A 22,190-nucleotide genomic window follows, 5' to 3' on the forward strand; every position below is an offset into this window, starting at 1 on the left:
AGATTCAGACATACTTCTGGGAGAGCCTACTGGGATTTCCTAATATAGAGGAAAAGTATTCCCATTGTCCAGTAACAAAGTACAGTGAAAATGTTAATATTTTCTTTGGCTTTTACATTGTTATAACTGACAGTCTTGGCAACGGTGATTTCCTTTTTAACAACAACAACAAAAAATACCTGATCTAATTTTAACTGCGAGTTTACAGCTTTTACCATTTATGGGGATTATTGATGAACACTGGTCTTGAGGATATTACTTACTCTGGAAAGAAGAACCAGTTCTTAGATGCATATTTAATACATTGAAAGGTACACATTGAATAAAATCTGAACATAAAGCAATCTTCTAAGAAGTTCATAAGAAAATAACAAACAATAGATCACAGTTCTAGAGGAAATTCTTCCATAAATATGGGTATTTCAAACCCATTTTGAAGAATTTTGAACCCTTTGGAAAAATTATTCTTCAATTAATAAAATTATTCAAATAATGCTTACATACATTAGAAATGCTCTAACCAATACTAGCATTAATCACACAGACTTCTTTATTGCATTTTTTTATGCTGAGGAATAGGACTGAAAACAGAATATTTTGCATTGTCTTGGAAGATGAGGGAGGGCCTGAACCATCAAGTGTTTGTATGTTCTAACAGAAGATGCTTATAGTCTCAGATTCTTCTCTAGACTCTTTGGATTCTCAATGTTCCTCCAAGAGTTATATTCTTCACTCTCTGTTGAAGAATAGAAAGCAAGAACTTTTTTCTCTTTTACTACCTGGATGGAAAGAGGCTACCTATTGGGCTCACTTTTTTCTGCTTTACTAGGAGGGACTGCACAAGGCTGGCAACAAGGAGGTACCACCTAAAACAAAGCCCATTTTTGGTAATTATTGCCTGTCTACATTAAGCTATGAATAAGAAAATCACAATCAGACCACTGACACTTCAATTCAGACAGCTCATTTTACTTGGAGATACACATACATTATATATATATCTATATGATATGTATGTGTTTCCTGACTGGTACTTTTCCACTGCAAATCAGAGTAAGGGACCCATACACATGGGTTTTCCCTTATTTATCCCAGCCAAGCTTTCTTTTCCCTTTTAAATAACTTTATATTCTTTATGTTCCCCATGTGAATAGTCTGGGCCAAATAAGAGAAGATTTTGTTATGATACACCTACCCCAGCATCCTCTCGAGGTTATGTCTTGATGGGGAAGAGTACCATGTGAGGAATCTGAGGAATTGTAAACATTCGTGACAACATTATATTAGAATTGTCAGGAGACTAACTCTTCCCAAGTTCCACCAGCTGGGACAGCCACCTCATCACTAGTGCAATCAGGAAACCACTTGTGTCTGTGTATTGTCTGGAATCCCAGAAGGGACTCTTACTACATACTTACAGATCTCTTTTCAGTTGGATAATAGGAACAAGTCCACTGATGAGAATCCACCAGAGTATTTTAAGTAATACATTTATAGAAGCAGATTTTATTACAAGGCATGATAAAATAAAAATTTCTAAAAGCAATGTTTGTTTGAAAATTCTTGAAAGGAAGCTCCACCTGTCCACCTTGGAGGGCCACCAGGTTACTAAGCCCTATTAAACATTAGCGAGGTCATTTCCAGGTCTTCCCTGACCCTAAAATTAACCCATAGATGTTGATTATGAAACTCCAATTTCCCTAGACGTTTTCCCAGTTGTTTATTTGAGCTGAATAATTTCTTTAAATACACCTTCTCATGTTTATTCAGCACTCCTGAAAAAATGCAACACCCATATTCCTGAGCCTCGGCCTCTCCTTCTCTCTCTAGTGGTTTTGGAAGCAGCAGTGATGTTTGCTGCCCTTCAGGAGTCATGGACCCCTGACCCCAGAATCCTGGACACAGGAGGTGCCTCCTCCTGTGCCATTGCTCCTGCAGCTCAGGAGGGAGCTGGCTCAGCTGTGGGTGAAAAAGCCATCAATTAACATGAAGAGTGCAGCTGGATGAGCTGCTGGGGAGTGCTTTGGGTGCTCAGATCCTGCTTGTAGCAGGGAATATGGCAGGGGGCTATCCCCGTGGGTTTTACTGAAGGGAAAAACAGAAATCCCCTGTGCCTTTTGTTTCTCTGGTTCCTGCAGACTAGGCATAGACGTGGGTCCTGAGTATCTCACTGAGTGCAGGTGGGGTTTGCTCTGCTGCAATTGCACTGGAAGAGCACAACCAGGCACATGGTTCCCAGCACTTACTCCCTTACTGCTGCCAGACTTCACCTGCATATCTAGTTTTATGTTTCAGTACAGCAATTCAAGGGGAAAAAGAAAATATTTGGAAAAAAGAACAATGGAAAAAACACACTTCTCGGCTTTTTTTCTGCTTTTAGCAAAACAATTAAGAGAAATCATGTTCATGTAGATGAACTAATGTGATACGTAAAACTCCAGTGAAGTGTGAAAAGTATAGTAAATTAGAAAAGGATTTAGTACTGTTAGTTATCTTCTATACCACTAGAAAAAAAAAAAAATAGAAAACCGTGACTTCATCAAGAAAAATCAGCGTTGAAAAAAGGAAAAGTAGAAAAGTAGAAGTACCGAGAGGTTAAAATAATATTTTCAAATGACTGAAGATATTGCTGTTTTCTTCCTGCCTTGGGCAAATAGTAATATGGATCATCTAATAAGCAACTGAGACATTTCTTCACAAATGAGGACTTATGATATCCATTACACACAGTCCTGAGAAGGTTAAGAGATGACTCTCATTTTAAGCAATAATTTGATAAGTTTTAAAGTAACATTACAGTACTATTAAATAGTTGCTTCTAACACATAAGGGCAATTTCCATATTTTTCCAAAAATCAATATATATTATTCTTGCTCTGTACTTGCTAGCCTGAAATATTTATCCACCATGTGCTGCTGATATTTCTAGATATCATGAGAAAGTAGGGCTGAATGACAGTATGGTTACATTAATGGGTGTGATAGCTCTTGGTTTTCTTCTGAGTATCAGCATGCTATCTCAAACAAGTCTTCTTAGAACACAATAAAAATTTATTATTGACCATCCCAATTTGAAATGTGAAGATTAGGGGTTTTTTTATGTTTACATTCTTTCCTTGGAAATGTAGAGCTCATAAGTTTCAATTTTCTGTCGTGCTGCAGCACATATTAAAGAATATTCTGATAGAAAACCCCATGAGTTCTGATAATATACAATACCCATTAAACTAATTATCCTCCTATTTACTCTTACTTTCCACAAAGGTTAATCAATATCATCAGTATTAGTCTGAGAAAATAATGAATTAAAATCTTTAGGTAAGTATGTGAATGTCATCCCAACATATAAATATTTGCAGGTAGTATTTATTGCACATACTGTTCTTTTTATTTTCACACTCCCAGGTGCCCTATGAAGCACTGATGCACAGATGCCATGCTTGGCAGACGATGAAAACTCAGTTTCCCAAATGCTCTCTGCTTTACCTGCTAACAGTTCTGGGTTTCACTTGAGCAAGAGCTGTGGCTTTCAGGAACCACTCCAACCTGAGGTTATTGACATTTTAAACAAACCAAACCTGTATCACACCCCAGACTGAAGTACTCAAAGATCAAAAGTTAAGATCAACCAAGTAACAAGGGCAAACGAGAATTTATTTTGCATTATGACCAGTCTAAATTTGATAGAACCTGATATCTTGAAGGATCTATTCTGCTCAGCTCATTTCTGGTTATTTTGCAGCTACTTTATTATGCATATAAATTAAAAATTCAGGATCTCAGTTCTACCTTCAGCACTTGGGTGTGCAGTAGGTCAGAACTTGGCCTTCCTCATTCTCCTGCTATGCCCTGACATACCAGTGCTACTTAAACCACCAGAAATTACCTACTGACTTCTTACCATGCATGGGAACACTAAATCTCTCATTTTCTACATGGTCCTGGCCTCATTTCCAAAACCTTATTCCTCTCACAGATAAACATTCATCTGGCTCTGATTTTTATTCCCTAGAGAGGAGATTCTGGAATGATAGGTAGATATTAGCCCAATTTTCCACAAACATGCTTAACAATTAAAAGGTCAATATCGCTAATATTGATATTATTTCTACTCTGCCTTGCAGATACCTGTACCTGAGACAAATCCTGTAGCCATTGGTGTGAGCAGCTCCATCTCACCAAACCAAGGACCTCATTTACAGAGGCTAATTGGATATAACACTGAAGTTAATACCTATCACCTGAAAGCCACAGATGGAATATATTTAAGCTCAGGACTCTAAGAAAGGCAATAATATGAAGTATGCATCTTCTTGGGAAGAATATCTGCTGTTTCTGTTCATGTTTGCTCTGTGACACTCCTCTCCTCACAGTATTCCAGTGATGTATTTTTATTTTTCTCTATTTGTCACTCTTAACACTGATGTTTTCTGTCTCTGAGGAAGGGGTCTGGAAATTATGACAGTAAGCTGTGTACCTACTGAAGGAAGAAGAGCTACATGTGGCTGCTGTGAGGCCGATCCTCTGTGGCCTCCCAGCTACAAGAAGTCTCCTGGCAGCATATTCCATTTCTCTCTGAGTCCACAGAAACAGATCTGGAGCCTCAGCTATGAAGTTTAAATAGCTTTTTCAAGAACTGGAGGCATTTCATGTTCTCTCCAGAGGGTCTGTCTGATCTTGTTCCCACAGCCATGAGCGAGAGGAGGCCAATACATCCAGTGCTAAATTGCAAACAATTCTCAGGACCTACTCACAGCTCAGCAGGTCAAAATGAGCTGAGGAAACGCTTTTGACAAGTACTTCTGGATTAAGTTTTAAGCAATCAGTATCTGGTTAGGACAGGAATGGCTCAATATCCTGTAGAGGAAAACAGCTGACATGAGTGTAGTTTCAACTTTCCCTCTTTTAATCAGGCTTTCTAATGTTCTGCCAATTCACTCCTGTTCTGCCCTCGATAAGGCAATGCTGCTCAACTACGGGAACTGACTGTTCAAAAATGCAAAGCTTAAACAGCCTCCCATCTTTTCCTGTAGATTATTTCTACAATCAAATTGCATTTTGTCACGCAAACTTACATCTTCAATAAAATTTGAATGGCAACATAAAGCTCTGTTTCTGCTTCATAGTCACATGTATGTATCTGCAGCATGAGTGAAAATTGAGTTAAATGTTCAGAAGTAAAAATAAATGAAGATGCTAATTTGTTGTGCTTATTTGAGCTGTTCATTCCAAGAGCTGAACAAATGTTTACCAATTTGTGGTTAATTTTCTTTAGATGGTAGAGCTTTAATTGAATGCAGTCTTGTTTATTGCTATTCTCATCTGCTACCATTGCAGCATTGCTCTGTTTCATATGGGAGGCCTCATTGCACAAACTTATTGGATGACCTGTTCTCTCTCTGATTAATGCACATGCTAATTTAAACCAGGCTACAATGAATATAAGCAAAAGGAGTTAAAAGAATAGGAAAAAGGAAAAGCAAATGGGGAGTAATAATAATTGACTGCTAGGGGTGCACATATTAAATAAATGCACAAGGTAAGGGGCTCAGATAATGCCTTTATTTAGGGTAAGCCAGCAAGGTCTGTTAAAAAAACCCCACATCTTTTGTCTGCTGTATATTTTGCTTAAAAATTAAGAAAAAAAAACAGTTTGAAAAATATATTTGTCATACTTGCATAAGTTTCCCCTCTAATCCTCCAGTTCAGAAGTACCTCTGTGAGATCCTGGAGGAGCTGTAGCTATGTACCACCATTGCCAATTTAGATCTCTTATCCAGGTGCAAAGCCAGATTACTTCTCCCAGAACATGCAAGGTTCACTTCTTCACTAAGCACTACATCATGCCCAGAGGGTGCTTGTCTGCATTACACAGAGAACAGTTTTCCTATCTAGGAAAACTGATCTAATCAGTGAGGATGGAGGTGCAACACTCCATAGCAATAGCTTCAAGGAAGTGTTTTTTTAAGACTACTTAACTGACATTTTCTGCTATTCAGCTGGTCTATAATTAAATAAATGAAAAATAGATCTTAGGTTTTTCATCTTTTAGATGAAAAAAAAGTCAGTTTGTTTTTTCGTAAGAGGAGCCTTAGGTAAGTCAATTTAGCTTCATGTATTCCATAATAATCAATCTCTTAAGCACAAATTCTACTTCCATCCTGCAACTGCTGGTCATTTAAGGAATATAATCTTACAACCCTTACATCCAAACAAGCAAATATATAAACTATTTGCACATTAATGTCCTTCAATACTCTTTTGAGACTTTAACCAAAACCAGCTGACCTGGAAAAAGACATGGGCAGGAATATTCTTAATGTAAATGGGCAGTATCTTCAGACAGTATCAGTAGGAAAAATTATTTTTTTATTGTCACTTGAAGACTAATCAGTACAATGAGTTCTTTCCTGGTGAGTTCGCCATTTGGGAAAGACAGGAAGGAACATCTGGGAAAAGAGGCGTTTACTACACCCTGTCAACCTTAAGATAATAAAAAAGCACATTCCTTGTTTATTTGACTTGGTCCTCATTATCTTTAAACTACTGCAAGTGTCACACGGAAGATTTCTAAGCAGACAAATGAATTGTCTGCACTTTGAAGAAATTACTGAACAGCAGCGTTTGTGAGGAATGCAAAGCCTCCAGACCCACAATGTTGCTCAGCAGAGCTGCGCCACCTATGGATGTTTCCAAAGGGAACAGAACAGCTCCGCTAGGTCACACAGCCGACAAAGCACCTGAGGCTGCCTCTACACACCCCAAATCCTTGTAGCACATCCCCTCGGGAACACAGCTCCATTCCCAGGGTGACTAATGAGCCTAAGCTGTGCAATGAATTGGTAGGATTTAAGCTCAGAGACAAGACCCATATATGTGCTCTTATATCTGCCCTTTAGCTGCTCCTAAAGTCTCCAGACCACACCTAAGCTATATATATAAACCTTTCCTTTTCCAGATTTTTTTTCTTGATCCACTTTCATAGTCTGGCTTTCAAGCCTTGCTTTATATGGGAAGGCTTGCTCAAGCGAGTATATTATTGTAAAAAGTGCCTGTGTTCCCTTTGAAAATAAAGTTTAGGAAATCCACTTAGGCTTGCAATTTGAAACAGAGCAATGTTTAAATGCATTTAAGACAGCTTCAAATGTCTGCATGCCAGGTGTACTTTATCTTGCACTTCAGAGGTTAGGTAGACCTTTAAAAGAGATATTGCCAGGCTGTGCAGTCCCATTTAGGGCTGAACAGATGATGAGGAACTGACAGGTAAGAGATCTGGAGCTCGCTTCTACAGAGCTCAGCAGATCCCTTCAAGTCCATGGCCCTGGACTGCCTGCCTTCATCAGAGACATTCCCATAGGGGGCTGCATAGGCAGGGCTCTACAGCAGGGAAATGCACCTGTACCTGCACTCAGTGGTGAAGGCCAGAACAAAGGCTTTCTGATCTACTCTTTCTCATACACACCATCAATGAGTCCAAATAGATTAAAAATTTCAGAGTGAAATAATAACCCTTGCTTCAGATTCACAGTCCTCTATTAGCAAAGGATTCATGGCATTTAGAAACCTAAACAGCTTGATTTAAATTTACTTCTATGAATTTGAATAAAGGAGGGAAAAGTGAGGATCCTGACAAAAGTAGTATTCCTCTAAATGCACATTGCATTATGAAATAAAGAGAAAGGACAGAAGTCATAATTGAAAGATAAACCAAAATCACTCCCAGCCTGACCTCCACCCCATTTATCTCAGCACAAACGCTTCCAACACACAGGGCTTCATATGGCTAATGATGTAATATAGGTCAGCCTAACATACATTGAAGGCAGTACTGTAGAAATATGAACATAAATTTGGTGTACTCTGTAAAGCCAAAGGTTGACCAGTATCCTGTTTTCAATAGAAAGAGGAGGTTTAGGGAAAGAATGCAAGAACAAAGCAAGCAGGAATTATTGATTACTTAATTAATACTGTTAGTTATTTTCAGTATGTTCTTCATCTTCTGGCAATCTTCACTATAGGAATGTCCTGAACCGAAGGGTGCTTCCCCATCTTTGTGCCTGGTGTTTCCCTTCTGTAGTTTTTCCTTCAGACTGTGTTCTTAGCCTGCCTTATGAACTCTGCCCTGACCCAGGACGATGTAGCTGGGAGCCAGGCAATAGTGAGCACTATACATGGAGACTCTAGGGGTATTTAAACCATCTAGATTTGTGAAAATCTTTGTGATAAAGCAGAAAACATTTATTTTATTATAATCTTATCAGTAAATTGCAAACGCACTCTGTAGTTACAGGATTAATTTGAGGACTAATTACAATACCAGCTTTCTGCTTTGCACAATGCTGCCTTCTTTTTCAAACCTATTCAGTATTGTGCTCTGTGGGCCAAACTTTCCCAGATATGTCTAGAAATCCACTGAGGCCAAACAAGCTAAACAGAGTCTGAAGTGAAACAAGCCCATGCAAATTAACTGTTGCATACTTTTCTACCATTTTGATTGTTTTCCTTCTTTTCTTGTAAGTCTGTGCTTTTAGATCCACTATCAAATCCAGGGAAAGGAACTGAAAGCCTCTGGACTATGCAGCAGTCTCCCAGGGGAACTTTTTTTATGACTCAGGAAGGATTTGAGACATCTCAAAAACAGGAGATGCTGCTGTCAGGGGATGGTGGGAAGCAGAAGAGTCAGCCCTGGCAGAGGGGAAAACTCAGCTGCCTCCTGCCCAGCACCAGCCCCATCACTTGCTGGCAGCAGTTTTCCAGGGAGCTGCCATTGGTCATCCTGAAGCACTGGGACTGAATTCCCTAGAGAAACATTGTACTTAACGACATTTTTCTGTGTGGGAATTATATACACTACTTCCCGTTCTGATGCCTATCGCATATTTGAGTGGTCATTTGAAGTTGCTGTGCTCTATTTTGCTCCTGTTATCAAATCACAATATTAACATAACATAGATCATTACAGATACCATAAATTGATAAAAATACTCTCTGTTTGTTCAGCATCAAAGTATATTCTTTGATAGAGAACATAAGGAAAGTCCCTGTCCCAGACAGAAATACGACTTTTGTAGCTTTTTATAGACTCTCCTGGTTAGGGAAATGAATGGAGAGTTCAAAGCCAAGGTATTTAATAAAGATAGGCACTGATTTGCAATACCATATTGGATCACTTAACCAATTAATGCCCCACTTGTTTTAGTCTGAAAATCACAAAAAGAGTTCCTGAAATGTCTTGGAAACTCAGCTAGGGTTCAAAGCCCAACCAAATGGATGCATCAGCTTGGATGTCAAGGCAGACAACTCTAGCAAGGCAGAAATGTCAGTGTCACATGGAATCAGCTCTGCCTCTGGGCAATATTTCTTTGACTCAGCCATTCTCATGGTATACTTTGGGCATCCTCATCTCTGCCATGATGCTATTGCTTCTCTGTTTCCTGAGGCATGTCTGATTGTCTGTATGCATTTACCACCTTGTCTGGTATCTAGAAGATAAGTCTCTTGGATTGAGGAACATTGCATTTTTGTGTAAATATGGAGTCTTGCACAGAGGGATCCTGATCTGTGACCAAGGCTCTCAGGTACTGAGAGAATGCTAAAGAGAATTTCCAGCAAGAGCTGAGAAATAGTCTGGCCCACAGATTTACAGTATTGTTTGAGCAAAGGTGTATGTGCAACCAGGAGACATTTCTGCTAGCTAGCAATGTTAAGTTTTCTGCACATATTAGCTCTGACTGTGCAAGAGATCTCTGCTGAATATCCAGAACTGGATTTTTCAAAAAATAAGTAGAATAATTCGTTAACTCTCATAATTTTGAAGAGATCTCCTATTACTGCATAGAAGTAAAATTAATTATAATTGCACTCAAAAAAGAGATCCATGGCCTGGACTGATGGCTAGAAGATAAGCTGGATGTAAGCACTGCCCAGCACATGCCTTCTTGCAATTCAAAGAAATAATTAGATATCTTTCATTGCAGTTTTGGAGGCACTTTGATTTTTCTTTTCTTTCTTTAACTGTTTTCTCTGTCTGTTCCTAAAATATTAAATTAGGGGGAACTGAACTTAGTTCAGCTTTAGGGTGCCCTGTAAAAGAAATGTCATGAACAGAGATAAATGCATTCCAAAACAAGAGGAAAGGTGAATATTTTTGTTTTAATTTGAAGCATTAGTCTTTTTCAGACATTAATGGGGACACTCGAGGAAACTTTTCTATACAAACCCAAATGAGAAAAATCAACCTTCTTTCTAAAAATCAGAACTCTGGATATCTGATATGAATGCTTCCTTCTACAATGTTTTGCTGAAACCAGTACTTGTGGGTACTAGTCAAGGGCCCAGGAGATAGTTCCTCCTTACAAACCAATCTCATAAGAAGCACAGCACTTCCAACCTCCCATTGTGGAAAGGTGATATATTAGATTGCAAATGTCACAGATGGACACATCCTGCTAAGGGCTGAGACAAGAAGCTCAGAGCATTCAAGTCCAGCTAATGTGCATCTCCTCATTTTCCCAGATGTCCCACTCTGCCTGCACTTTAGGACAGCTGGTGAAGCAGTCACAGAAACCATGCCTGGATGGTCAAGCACAGAAACAAATTAGAGGCACAGAGTAGCTGAGGAAATCAGTCACTGGAAAGCTGCATCAGAGTTTAACCCTCTGATCCCTAAACAGCACTCAAAGACCCAAAACTGCTGCTGAAAAAGACAAGGGTATCACTCACACAACTCAAATTACTCATGTGCTCAAGTCAAAACTGGTCCCTGTAAATTCCAGGCTGAAGAAGCACTTAAATATTAACATGGATATTTTCCCTTGTGCGACTTTTCAAAAGATCAGCTGGACAAATCACTGCAAACCCACCAAAACTGTCTAACAGATGGCAGCCACTGATTAATTTGTCTTAACTTAAGCCAAAAAGGAAGAAAATGTGATGGGTGGAGCCGTAAAGACAAGCACAATCAACATCCGACCAAATAGGGTTTCCTGTCACCTTGGGAACGACACTGATTGGCACTGTGGTTTCCTGTGTACAAGCTAAAACCAGTAGCAACTGGAGTAACAAGAATAAACGCCAGATAAGAGACCTGGGAATACAATAAAATTATTATAAAATTCCTCACTAAACCCCAGAGGACAGTAAAGGCAAAACCAAGGGCAGCCATAGACTGCATATGCTAAATGGAGCATTCCCCTGTACATGAGAGCAGAGGGCCACGAAGCTGCATCAGAAGAATTTCTCTAAACAAGGGTAGGCTAATCTGCCTAAATTAACCACTCCCAAAAGTGAGAGTCATGTGCATCAGAAAGCTTATTTCTTCACAAGAGAAGAAAAAAGGGATGTGGGACAATTCAAAGCAGATGGAAACAGGAGTGGAAAACTACCATCTACCCACACTAATCTGAAGTAATTTTAAGATGTGCCACAGACAGGGGAAATGGACTGTGGGTGTAAGTTTGGGCAATGGTACACATTTATTTGCATATATTTATTTAGATTACAGCTCCCTCAGAGTTTTGCTTCAAAGAGCTCTAAACACAACCAAAACAGCTTCTCATCCAGCCAGGAGTCAAATAGTTAAAATATGGATTTTTAGAGGGTCTTTGTTAGGCTGGTGACTGAGTTCACTTCCTCTCCAGAGAAAGGGGACAATTCACATTCCTGCCCTCTTCCTATACTGCAGATAAGCAAAGATGTCTGTAATGGGCTGGACAGAACAGACATTCATACAACTCAAAGATCTGGCACTTGCAGAAAATTTTTAGAGTTCCTGTGCACTCACAGAAATGTTCCACAAATGCAGATTGGAGGCACAGCATTATTCTCTCTCTAGTGAGGAATCCATGTGGTAACACAGACCTCTTGGGCATTGAGCAGCAGACCCTCGAAGCTGGATCCCATCTCATGTTCCCCACTACTTAGTTTCTCCCACCTCAGTAGCTCAGGTTTACAGTCCTTGCCTTTATTCTTCATGCAGGTGCCAGCAATCAGTGTGGCTTTCCAGCTAGTCGAGATGGCCTGAGGAGGAGGGAAGCCACAATGCAGGGCTTCAGGGAGACTCTGCACTAAAAGACAATTACCTAAAAGTCCATAAGCAACTGCCTACAATCAGGATTGCTCCCCTTTTATCAGCTGCTACACCCACTGCACACTTTGTGTGCAAGCTACATCTTGAAAAAAGAATCACAGTGCCAGGAAAACAATCCCAGGCACTGAATGACAGTGCTACATATCAATCATTGCAGCCCTGGTTTGTTTTCAGCCTTTGACAACATGAGCACTCCAAAGCAATTTACAGTTTGGGAATGAGCACAGGCACAAACCATTCCCAGGAGGCAATCTGTATCCAGTCCCTGCTTCTCTGGAGGCAAAGAGAGCTTAGCAGCATGGACACAAACCCATCTCTGCTACACAGCCTTAGTGCTATAAGTGTATCTGGGCATATCAAATTTATAAGTGGATGCCCCACCCCTGGAGGTGTTCATAGTCAGGTTGGATGGGGTTTTGAGCAACCTCACCAAGTGGAAGGTGTCCCTGCTCTTGGCAGTGGGGCTGGAACTAGATTTTCCCCACAGTCCCTTCCAGCCATTTTATGATTCTATGATCTTACACGCCAGGATGGAATATATGTGCCAAATGAGAGAAATGTATTTTTAGGTCATTCAGAAAGTGTCTGTGTGGAGGGATTGTAATTGTTTTCTCCCACTCTTCTTAAATGATGTGATCAAATAGTAGCAAGTAGGACTTTTACTGCAACACAGGTTAAAATTCTCATCTTTGCTACATCTCTTCAGATGGACACAACATCCAGCCATCCTCAATCCAGTGGTTAGGAATATGTCAGGAGATTTAAGTGCCATGCCCAGAGCTCTCTAAGAAGTTGGTAGAAGAGACAGATCAGAGCACAAAAATTCCTGCTTCCCACCTAAACCTCGGTTTACTGGTCCCTAGTGCTTTGCAAATTCCTTCTGATAGGATATCAGCATTAAACTATTCCACAGCTTGTACTTCTGTGTTGGCACATAGCTTTGCTTCAAACAATTACACTGACATTTTCCTAAAACAATCCCTTCGATTTAAATTAAGAATGCAGAAAGCATATCCAGCGCCACACAATAGGGAAAATTTATCCTCCAAATCTATGCAAAGCTACTTTATTTTAGCCAGGAAATCCAAGGCCCCTTCCTGTAAATATATTAAGTTCCCATGTTTGTGCAATAAACTTAAAAATTTTGGCATGTTTACAGTAGCCCAACTGCAAGGTGCTACCCTCTGAGCTTTACTTGAAATTATTACTCACAATGGACAGTTTGTAAAATGATAATGGATCAGCAGCACCATAATTGTATTGGCAGCGACTGTGCTCTGTGATCTAAAAAAATCAGAACAGAGACAGAGAGAATTGTTGGAAAATGTTCTCATCTGTTAGAGCAGAGATGTGGTTGAACAGTGATATCCTGAGGTGCAGCTGAGGTTATATTAATGAAGAAAAGAGCACACCAGGTTCTTTATCCTGGCTTCAATGTTTCTTATGAGGTTTTATTCAGTATGCTGTATTGTTAAGATAATGATTTATTTTAATGAATACTGCCTTCCTAAAATGAGAAAAACAGGTATTAGAGTTAGTTTTTGTGGTATTTGTCATCCACAGTATTTGTCATCCAGATGGCAATTTACAGTGTACAGAAATTGCCTAACAGGCTGAAGCTATAGTTTAATAATTCGTGTGTCTGTGCAAAATGACTAATAAAAGAGATTAGTTTTCAATATTAAGAGAAATTGTTTTCCACCTCCAAACCTGAAGCCCAAATTACAAAATATTTCCTTTATAAAGATGTGAAATACAAGATCCTTCTGAGGAAAGATGCTGAAGACAGAAAGAGAATAATAACTGCTCTCATTATTTGTGTGTGCATCTTTTGTTAATACATTCCTGTTCAAAAATTTACCTTTTGGCACCGAGTTCCACAGACTCCTATGGGTTATCTGAATCTTTTTTTTAGATTATTAAAAAATATATTGTATTTCTTTCCCACTAGATTATCTCTTTCTCATGTTACAAGGAAGCGAACAGAGATGAGAACTTAGCATGATAATGCACGTTATATCAACTTTTATTTCATTATACTTATAGGGACCTGGACTCACTGCATGTCTACTGAATAATTCTTAGAACTGGAGGAAGAATTCTGCTGCCAATTTACAGGGATCTTCAGGATGGTATGAGAAATCTCACTGGATAAAGTCTATTAACTGTGGCATAGGATTTTTATAGTATTGCTCTGCTTTGTGGAGAAAAGTAACATCACACATATTTCTCACAGTCAGAGTTCAAGCCAAACTTCACTCATCTGTTATATCTGTAGAGAGCAATAATTGATTGATTCAGGTGATTGTCTCTGTACTGCTCTCTATTCTTATGCCTACTGATTTTCTGTAGAGGTTGCAGACTTGGTTGCACATTTTGTTGAATGATGCCCATGAGCAGCCCTCTCCCCTCCAAGTTTTGCTCTTGCTGGCTCTTCCCTTTCACAGAGTATCTTCTATTTTCCTGTGTCACAGCTGTGCCTCCATACCATTGCATAATTATTTTATTTCACATTTTAAAATGGTTTATTATTTCACTTATCTGCCAGATTTTTGCTTTGTTTGCCAAAATTTTTTCTATTATCATCTTCACTCTCTTGGGTATATTTGCAGAGAAAAAAAATCAGCACAAGGCACATGTAAAATACTATCTGTTCTGAATAAGAGTCCTGTATACCCCATGCATCCTGATATGTGAACATGAGGAAGCTCTTCCTTTTAGACAGAACAATTTTCTGATGAATATGTAACAAACTAAGGAAAGACAGAACTGTGATTTTTCCTTCTGATTATTAAAATGTAATAGCCAGTTTTAGGTCTTTGTAACTAGAATGGAATATAAATGCTTGAGAAAAATTTCCAAAGTGCTGCTTGTTTTCAGCACACAGTAGAGAGACATTTTCCACATTTTCTTTTCTTCCATGTATATTTGCATAGTAACTAATTTGAACTAAACATCATATTGTCCACTGGTTGGTTAAAATGCAGTTGTCTTAGTCACAAATAACATTGGAACTAAAACTCACAGCTGTAGTGGCCACAGAAAATGTATACCCAGTTGTATTACTGTGCTGGTATTTATATCTGCCATTAATATGATTTAACAACTCACTGCTTGTACTAAGAATTTTCAATGCTTCATATGTCAGACTGAAATCTAAAATACCACATTACACTTCACCAGATTCTGCTTTTGGCTGGGACCATTCATATAAAGATGAATTTTTGGGCCAACAAACAAAATAAAAGGAAACTTTACTCTGCTGAAGGAAGAAGTATATATTATTTATATAAACTATAAAAGCCTAAGTTGAAAAGTAAACACTGATGCAATATTCATAGCTGTGCTCACAGAAGAGAAAACAATTATTTACATCCGAAAGTCAGGCATTGGCACTGTGATATTGTGCCAGTTCATCACTGAAGACACCACAGGAGAACAGCAGCTCTCCTGCTCCTTTGGTCAATAACAGAACAGTGTGGTCACCATTGGAGAAGGTTTTTGCCACAAAGGAGCAGCAGTTGTGAACACACAAAAAGAGAGCAACTTCAAAGCATTCTGCACTGAATGATCCAGAGGATGCAGTGAAGAAATAGCCCTTCACTTGCCTGCCTCAGCAATTGTAATAGAAAGTGCCTCTTTGTTCTGACAGCCCTCTCACCTCCACACCTTCAATCCCCCCTCTGCTCTTGGCCACCACTGCACAACCCCTTTCCAAATAACGTGCTGCAAGTGAGCACACATCCCTGATCAACATCGAGGAAAATCATAGAATCAGAGGGTAGTTTGAGTTGGAAAAGACCCTTAAAAGTAATTTACTCCCACTCACTTTCCATGGATAAGGACAGCTTCAATTAGAGTAGGTTGTTCAGAGCCCCATTCAACCTGACCTCAAATATTCAAAAACTTCTTCCTCTTATCTAAACTAAATCTAGCCTCCTTCAGTTTGAAGCCGTTATTCCTTGTCCTAGTGCAACACACCTTAGGAGAAAGTTTCTCTCCATTTTTCATATAGGTCCCCTTCAAGTATCAAAGGCTGCAATAAGGTCTCCCCAGAGCCTTCTCTTCTCTAGCCTGAACAACTCCAGCTCTCTCAGTCCTCACAGGAGAGGTGCTCCAGACCCCTGATCCTTTTCCTTGCTCTAACAGGTCAACATCCTTCTCATGCTGGGGCACTGGAGCTGAACGCAGGATTCCAGCTGGGATCTCATGGGAGCGGAGCACGGGAGCAGAATCGCCTGCTGGGGACACTGGGCCAGCCGAGACCGTGGCTGTGTGACCGCCTGCCCTGCTCCAAGAGCTGCAGCGGAGGGATGGCAGAGGATGGCAGAGGGATGGCAGAGGACGGCAGAGGATGGCAGAGGGATGGCAGAGGGATGGCAGAGGATGGCAGAGGATGGCAGAGGATGGCAGAGGACGGCAGAGGGATGGCAGAGGGATGGCAGAGGACGGCAGAGGGATGGCAGAGGGATGGCAGGGGATGGCAGAGGGATGGCAGAGGATGGCAGAGGACGGCAGAGGGATGGCAGAGGGATGGCAGAGGATGGCAGAGCGACGGCGGAGCGATCGCAGAGGGATGGCAGTGCTGCCTGCCGGCTCTGGGTGTCACTGTCCCCGCACTCTCGCACAGCCGCACCCAGCGAGGCACCGGCCACCGCCGCCTGCGCGTGTATGGGAGAAAAACTGCGGCATCCCACACTTCTGATAGTGCAAATAATCTGCCGGGAATCTGCGTCTGATAGAAACAGCTGAGTAAGAGCATTACCAGATGCACAGAAAAATACGTTCGTGGACTTGGCTCTAGTATTCAGAAGCACAATACGTTTCAAGAAGCTGGACAAACTCCCAGAAATATTTTTATCCATGCACAGTAGTCCATTAACAATTTGTTTGCCTCTGGCCAACGCTATTTCAAATAAAAATGGAAAAGTTCAGAGAGCTAGAGGCTGATGTGGTGCTTTGTGAAAACTCAGTTCCACTATATTTTTGCATTTAGATCATAGAACCATAGAATAGTTTGGGATGGAAGGGACCTTTAAAGGTCACGTAGTCCCATTCCCCTGCCATGGGCAGAGACAGCTTCAATTAGATCAGGTTGCTCAGAGCCCTCTCCAATCTGCCCATTAATGTTTCCAGGGATGGGGCATCTGCCACCACTCTGGGCACACTGTGCCAGTGTTTCATTCTCATTGCAAAAAAATTTCATCCTTATATCTAATCCAATCTAATCTAATCTATCTAATCTAGTTTAAAATCATTACCCCTTGTCCTGTCAAGGGTATGTTCTCAAAGCAGCATCTAGTGTGCAAAGCAAAGAGAGCTTGAGAGACAGGCATCGAATCATGGAATAGTTTGGTCTAGAAGGGATTTTTTAAGGTTTCTGTTTCATTCTTCACAGAGATTGTCACAAACTTCCCATCTAGATGGCAATGCACAGTTCACAATCTGTTGAAAGAGAAATCAATGAACCATGACCAAAACCAGGGACAGTTTAGTCTGGATCATACGAGGCATTTCATGACTATGGATCACTCTTAAGGAATCAAACCAGGGAGTAGTCTGGATAGTTAGAAAATACTGCTCAGGAACCATTGTCAAGCCATGTGACCAAAGGAATCTCCATGCTAAGTTTGTCAAGGAGCCCCCACATCCACTCTAGCCTGCCAAGAGCTTCTTCCCCTGGCAGAAACCACAATCAGCATAGCAAAAATAATTGAAAGGGTGCCCCAAAGTTGTGCCATGAGCAGGATGGGACCTCCAGGCTTGATTCACTCCATACTAACAGAAGAAGAGCTGCCATTACAATGTTTTGAGCATGGTTTGCTGTTCCTTGCAGTGTGCAGATCCATGCTATAAGGTCCACACATGTAATAAGGATGGCCCAAGGCTGCCTTGCAGTGCAAAGATTTTTTGGGGCAGAAAGGTGGAGAGGAGTTTTAAATTGACCACTTACCTAGTGACTAGATAAAATCTGAGGCAGAATGTGTCAGTGCACTATTTTTGCTTTCAACACTGCTGAGTGTTAGAATGCATACAAATTTGTTCATAGTAAAGGTTACAGTAAATAAATAAGAAATATACCTAATAATAGCTTCTTATGTCAGAGGAACAGAAAATAAACTATTCCCTAAAGCTCTCTCCCTCATATCCCCAGAACTTTGTACACTGAGCTTGAAATAAACTTAAACTACCATTTCTTAGGAGTGGACTTGGGCTGATAGAGTCTAACTGTGTTAAACACGACACAAAGAACTGCACAATGGGATGTTATCACAATGGATTTCACTTTTTCACAACGGTCTATTAGTGTTCTTTTACAGTAGAAACTGAAGTACTCAATTTCTTCAAATTCTTTTTCCTTAGTAATTACCTAAATGTCTGGTTTACTTGGTCAAACATCAGGTTTAGTTTTCTCTTTGTATCTCAGCTCTCCATTTTGTCATACCTGACTCAGAACTTTGCCCTTCCAAAGGATGTAATTAGGTTCAGGAGAATTAAATGCAGAGTATCTGTAGTTGAAATTAATATCCTAAATCAATTGTTTTTGTCTTTGTTTGAGAAATGGAAAAGTTTCTTCTTACGTACAAAATCCCCAAATTCCTTTCCCTCAATCCCTCTCAACTATTGCATATACCATGTTAGGTACTAAGTATTATAAACTTAGCTAAACTAAATCACCTATGTGATTCCCATGCTTGTGGGCTTTATTTTTAAGGTCTTGTGGAATGAGAGATACTATCAAAATGTATTTATTTGCTTCCTTCATTCCTTTTTTTTCCCCTAGAGTGATATCACTACATATTTTATGACAGCTCTGTCTTTAAGCCTCTTTTACTCACAGAAGAATCAATCCCCCTCCCCGAACTCTGTCTGTCATAAATCCATTGATAAAATCTCTATCATTGAAATCCCCATGGTTCAAGCTGAATCAGGGTTACAGCTCAGCTGAGAGTCCTCACAGACAAGGCTCTGCTTGGTCTCTGCATGGCATCTGTTCTTTCATTTTTCATCTGTGCCAGGGCAGGAGAGTTCAGTTGCACAGCTGCATGATATGTGAGCTATTCAGACCACTGATGCTTTATGAAAGCAGCCTGAAGCCATCAGACAAGAAATTATACAGGTTTCTAACAGAGGAGAGACAGATGTCAGTGTGCATTCTCCTGTGGGAAGAATAACTAGTTTTATAAAAAGAGCACTGGCCCAGTTTTTGAACGGTACAATGAGTGGCAGAATTTGGTGCCCAAGTATTTCTGAGGAACTACACACAAAAGCTGGTTTCATTACTCATCACTTCTTCCTTTTTGTAAAGCCTGTTGACTTTGCACTGTATCCTAGCCTGCATTTAAGAAGAAAATTTATCTAAAGGTGATAATGGAAACACGGTATGAGATTTCAAAAGGCACTCAGTTCATGTAAATATTTCTTCTTTCTATGTTTTCCAGATGCTAGAGACTCCCTGCAAATGAGAATATCCTTTGCTAACAACACATAACCAGCCCTTGAACTCTCTCCAGGATCTCCAGGATCAAAACTGGCAAAACTCAATGAAAAATGAAAAAATTATTTCTTTGGAGTAATTGCAGGAAACGGGAAGAATATAATCAGCAAAAAGAATGCCACTAATGCAATTAATCTCATCCCAAACCTGAACATTTTCATATGACCTGAATCTTTGGTCATATGTAAAGAAAAGGCAAGGAGAGAATACCTGTGAGATAGATGTTAACACACCAAAATCCCAGTTCTCAGATGTTTGGGTGGCGAAGTCTCCCATTCATTGACAGAAGAGAAACATATGAAATCATGAAGCACAAGTATAACAAATGAGAACAAATCCTGAGCACACCAGGCACCATCCTACCTTTCCTGGAGTCCCACAGGTTTCATTCTGAAAGGAGAGGGACTGGCACACAGGGGAGGTTTGAGCTCAGGAACACATTGGCCTTGAGGGTCCACTACAACATTGATAACCTTTGGAGCCTGTTGAGGCTGGACCATGCTGTTGGTGGTCTTATACTCAGTCTGAGATGTCTGCAGGGGAAGGGGTGAGAGGTGGATCTCCTGCTTCTTTTCCTTCTCTTGCCTTAGTGACAACTGGATCTTCTCCTTTAATCTGTACAAAACCTACAGAAATAAAGAGGACAGCTCAATCTCAATTGTGTGGTAATCAAGGCAAGGAAGGTATCACAAATGCTGGATAAGATTGCTATACGTGGCTTTCATTCCTTGAAGGTAAGTCACAAGTGCTACACAGCATTTTCCACAACAAGATAAATAATTCCATTACATAAACTGCAGAGTGTACACTGTGAGTCAGTACTTATTTGTAATACCTACAGTAGTATTATTAAAAGAGCAAATAACACAGAATGGAAATTAGTTACAGAAGACATTGTGAAGGAGGAAACACTGATAAACAGAGTAACTGTAGAAGAAATTCTAAGCATTTTAACACAAGAGAGACAATGGTACAAAATAAAATAGATTTTTATGACTTAGCCAGATATAGGTCTCTAATTACAACAGCCTCAATTTGTTTTAGAGCAGATATTCTTAAAAGCTCTTACTCATCTGGCATGGAGCTGATGGCTGAACAGAGTAACTTGACTAGGTCATTTTGGTAATAGTAGGCTGCTATTACTCTGAAATACTCCTCCAGATGGGGATAGGGTCCAATATCCTCAGAGAAACATTAACAATTCTGAAATAAAGCTGAAATGATGAGTGGCCTATGGAGTTATTTAACCATCTGTTCATAAAAGTGTGCTTTACAATGACCAAGAAATTAACTTCTGAACACACTGTAATACCAGGATTATCTGCCCACATATTGCTTATGAGTGTGGACATCAGAGATGAGTAACAAAAGCAGAAGTTGTACTGATCTCCTTCCATCAGACTACACTGATGTTGCTGAACCCTGGCTTGGTGAGGGAAGGCAAGGTAGCTTGTGCTCAGTAATGTCACTCCAGAGGTACCATGTTACACCTGTTTAACACATCTTATTTCTTTGGAGGGCAATGCAAAAACAATTTATGAGCTATAGCTGCTCCAATTCCAAAACATGCCTTACAAGCTATGAAATTTATGAGAATTGTAAATATTGTGTGTGGAGATGGAAGGCACTTATACAGTTTTTTGAAGTTGTCTCCAGATGTCCTTGAACTTTCTACTTTGCTATATCTGTTCCTGTAAAGCATTTTATTTGGATCCTTGAGTAAGACAAAACCTAGACCAGAGCATTTTTTTCTGTGCAAGTCAGAAGTTCTTTGACAGCTGTTGCCCTGCTAGCACCACAAAAAGATCTATCATAGCTTTCCAGTGATAACTGGATATATCTAAGGGGTTTGTTTGTTCAAGGATTAGCATTAGAAGTTTATCTAGGAACTGACCTAATGTCGTTAGCAATACACACATTAAACAAGACTTAGCTAGGTAAACCATCTGTTCATTCTGGAGGGTTTAGAATTGCATGGATAAGATCTCTTTGCAATAATTTTGCAGAAAAAAGCAGCCCTACTGTGAAGCAAGGGCACTGGTACCAGTAAAGAGGGACTTAAAGTATTTTAACTATCTTTTCCTCCAGTGAGTGCTTTCATCTAATTTGTTTCTGATATCCAGCTGATAAATAGTTCAGATATTCATGGCCATAACAATGCTCACCATACCTTCTTGTCACTAATATATTTTGACATAGTTTCACTCCTTGGGGACCCAAGGAATTATGGTTTTGACTTCTAAAATGTGGACAAGTATTATTTCATATACTACTTAATAATCTATTATTAGACCCTAGGAAAAAAAAGATAGCTTGACCCTAGCAGAAATTGAAAAAAAAATCTAACAAACAACTTTTGATCTATGCACTAACACTTTTCCTCAGAAAGTGTTACAGGGTTATAACAGTTTTAATGAATTCTAGATAAAGTAAAAAAAAAAAAACAGAAATGGCCAAAAATACAGTGATCAACCCAATCTGTCACTCTGAAACACATTAAATGGGATAAAAACAAACATGAGCTGTTTGTTAGCTTTACAGATTGCACATATCCCATGTATTATCAGGTCCTGGCAAAATCTGAGACAATGTCCATTTGCACAG

The 22,190-nt window shown here is 39.8% G+C and overlaps 1 protein-coding gene across 1 annotated transcript in view; it reads right to left on the reverse strand.

Annotated features, from left to right (window-relative positions):
- Nucleotides 1–22,190, reverse strand: part of PTPRR (protein tyrosine phosphatase receptor type R) — a 136,952-nt gene that overhangs the window by 33,543 nt on the left and 81,219 nt on the right. The window contains exon 6 of the mRNA XM_014879615.2: nucleotides 19,950–20,212. Coding sequence (XP_014735101.2) covers nucleotides 19,950–20,212 — 263 coding nt within the window. The remainder of the gene's footprint in view (nucleotides 1–19,949; nucleotides 20,213–22,190) is intronic.

Source organism: Sturnus vulgaris, chromosome 5 (genome assembly GCF_052056855.1).
Source record: "Sturnus vulgaris isolate bStuVul1 chromosome 5, bStuVul1.hap1, whole genome shotgun sequence".
NCBI lineage: Eukaryota > Metazoa > Chordata > Aves > Passeriformes > Sturnidae > Sturnus > Sturnus vulgaris.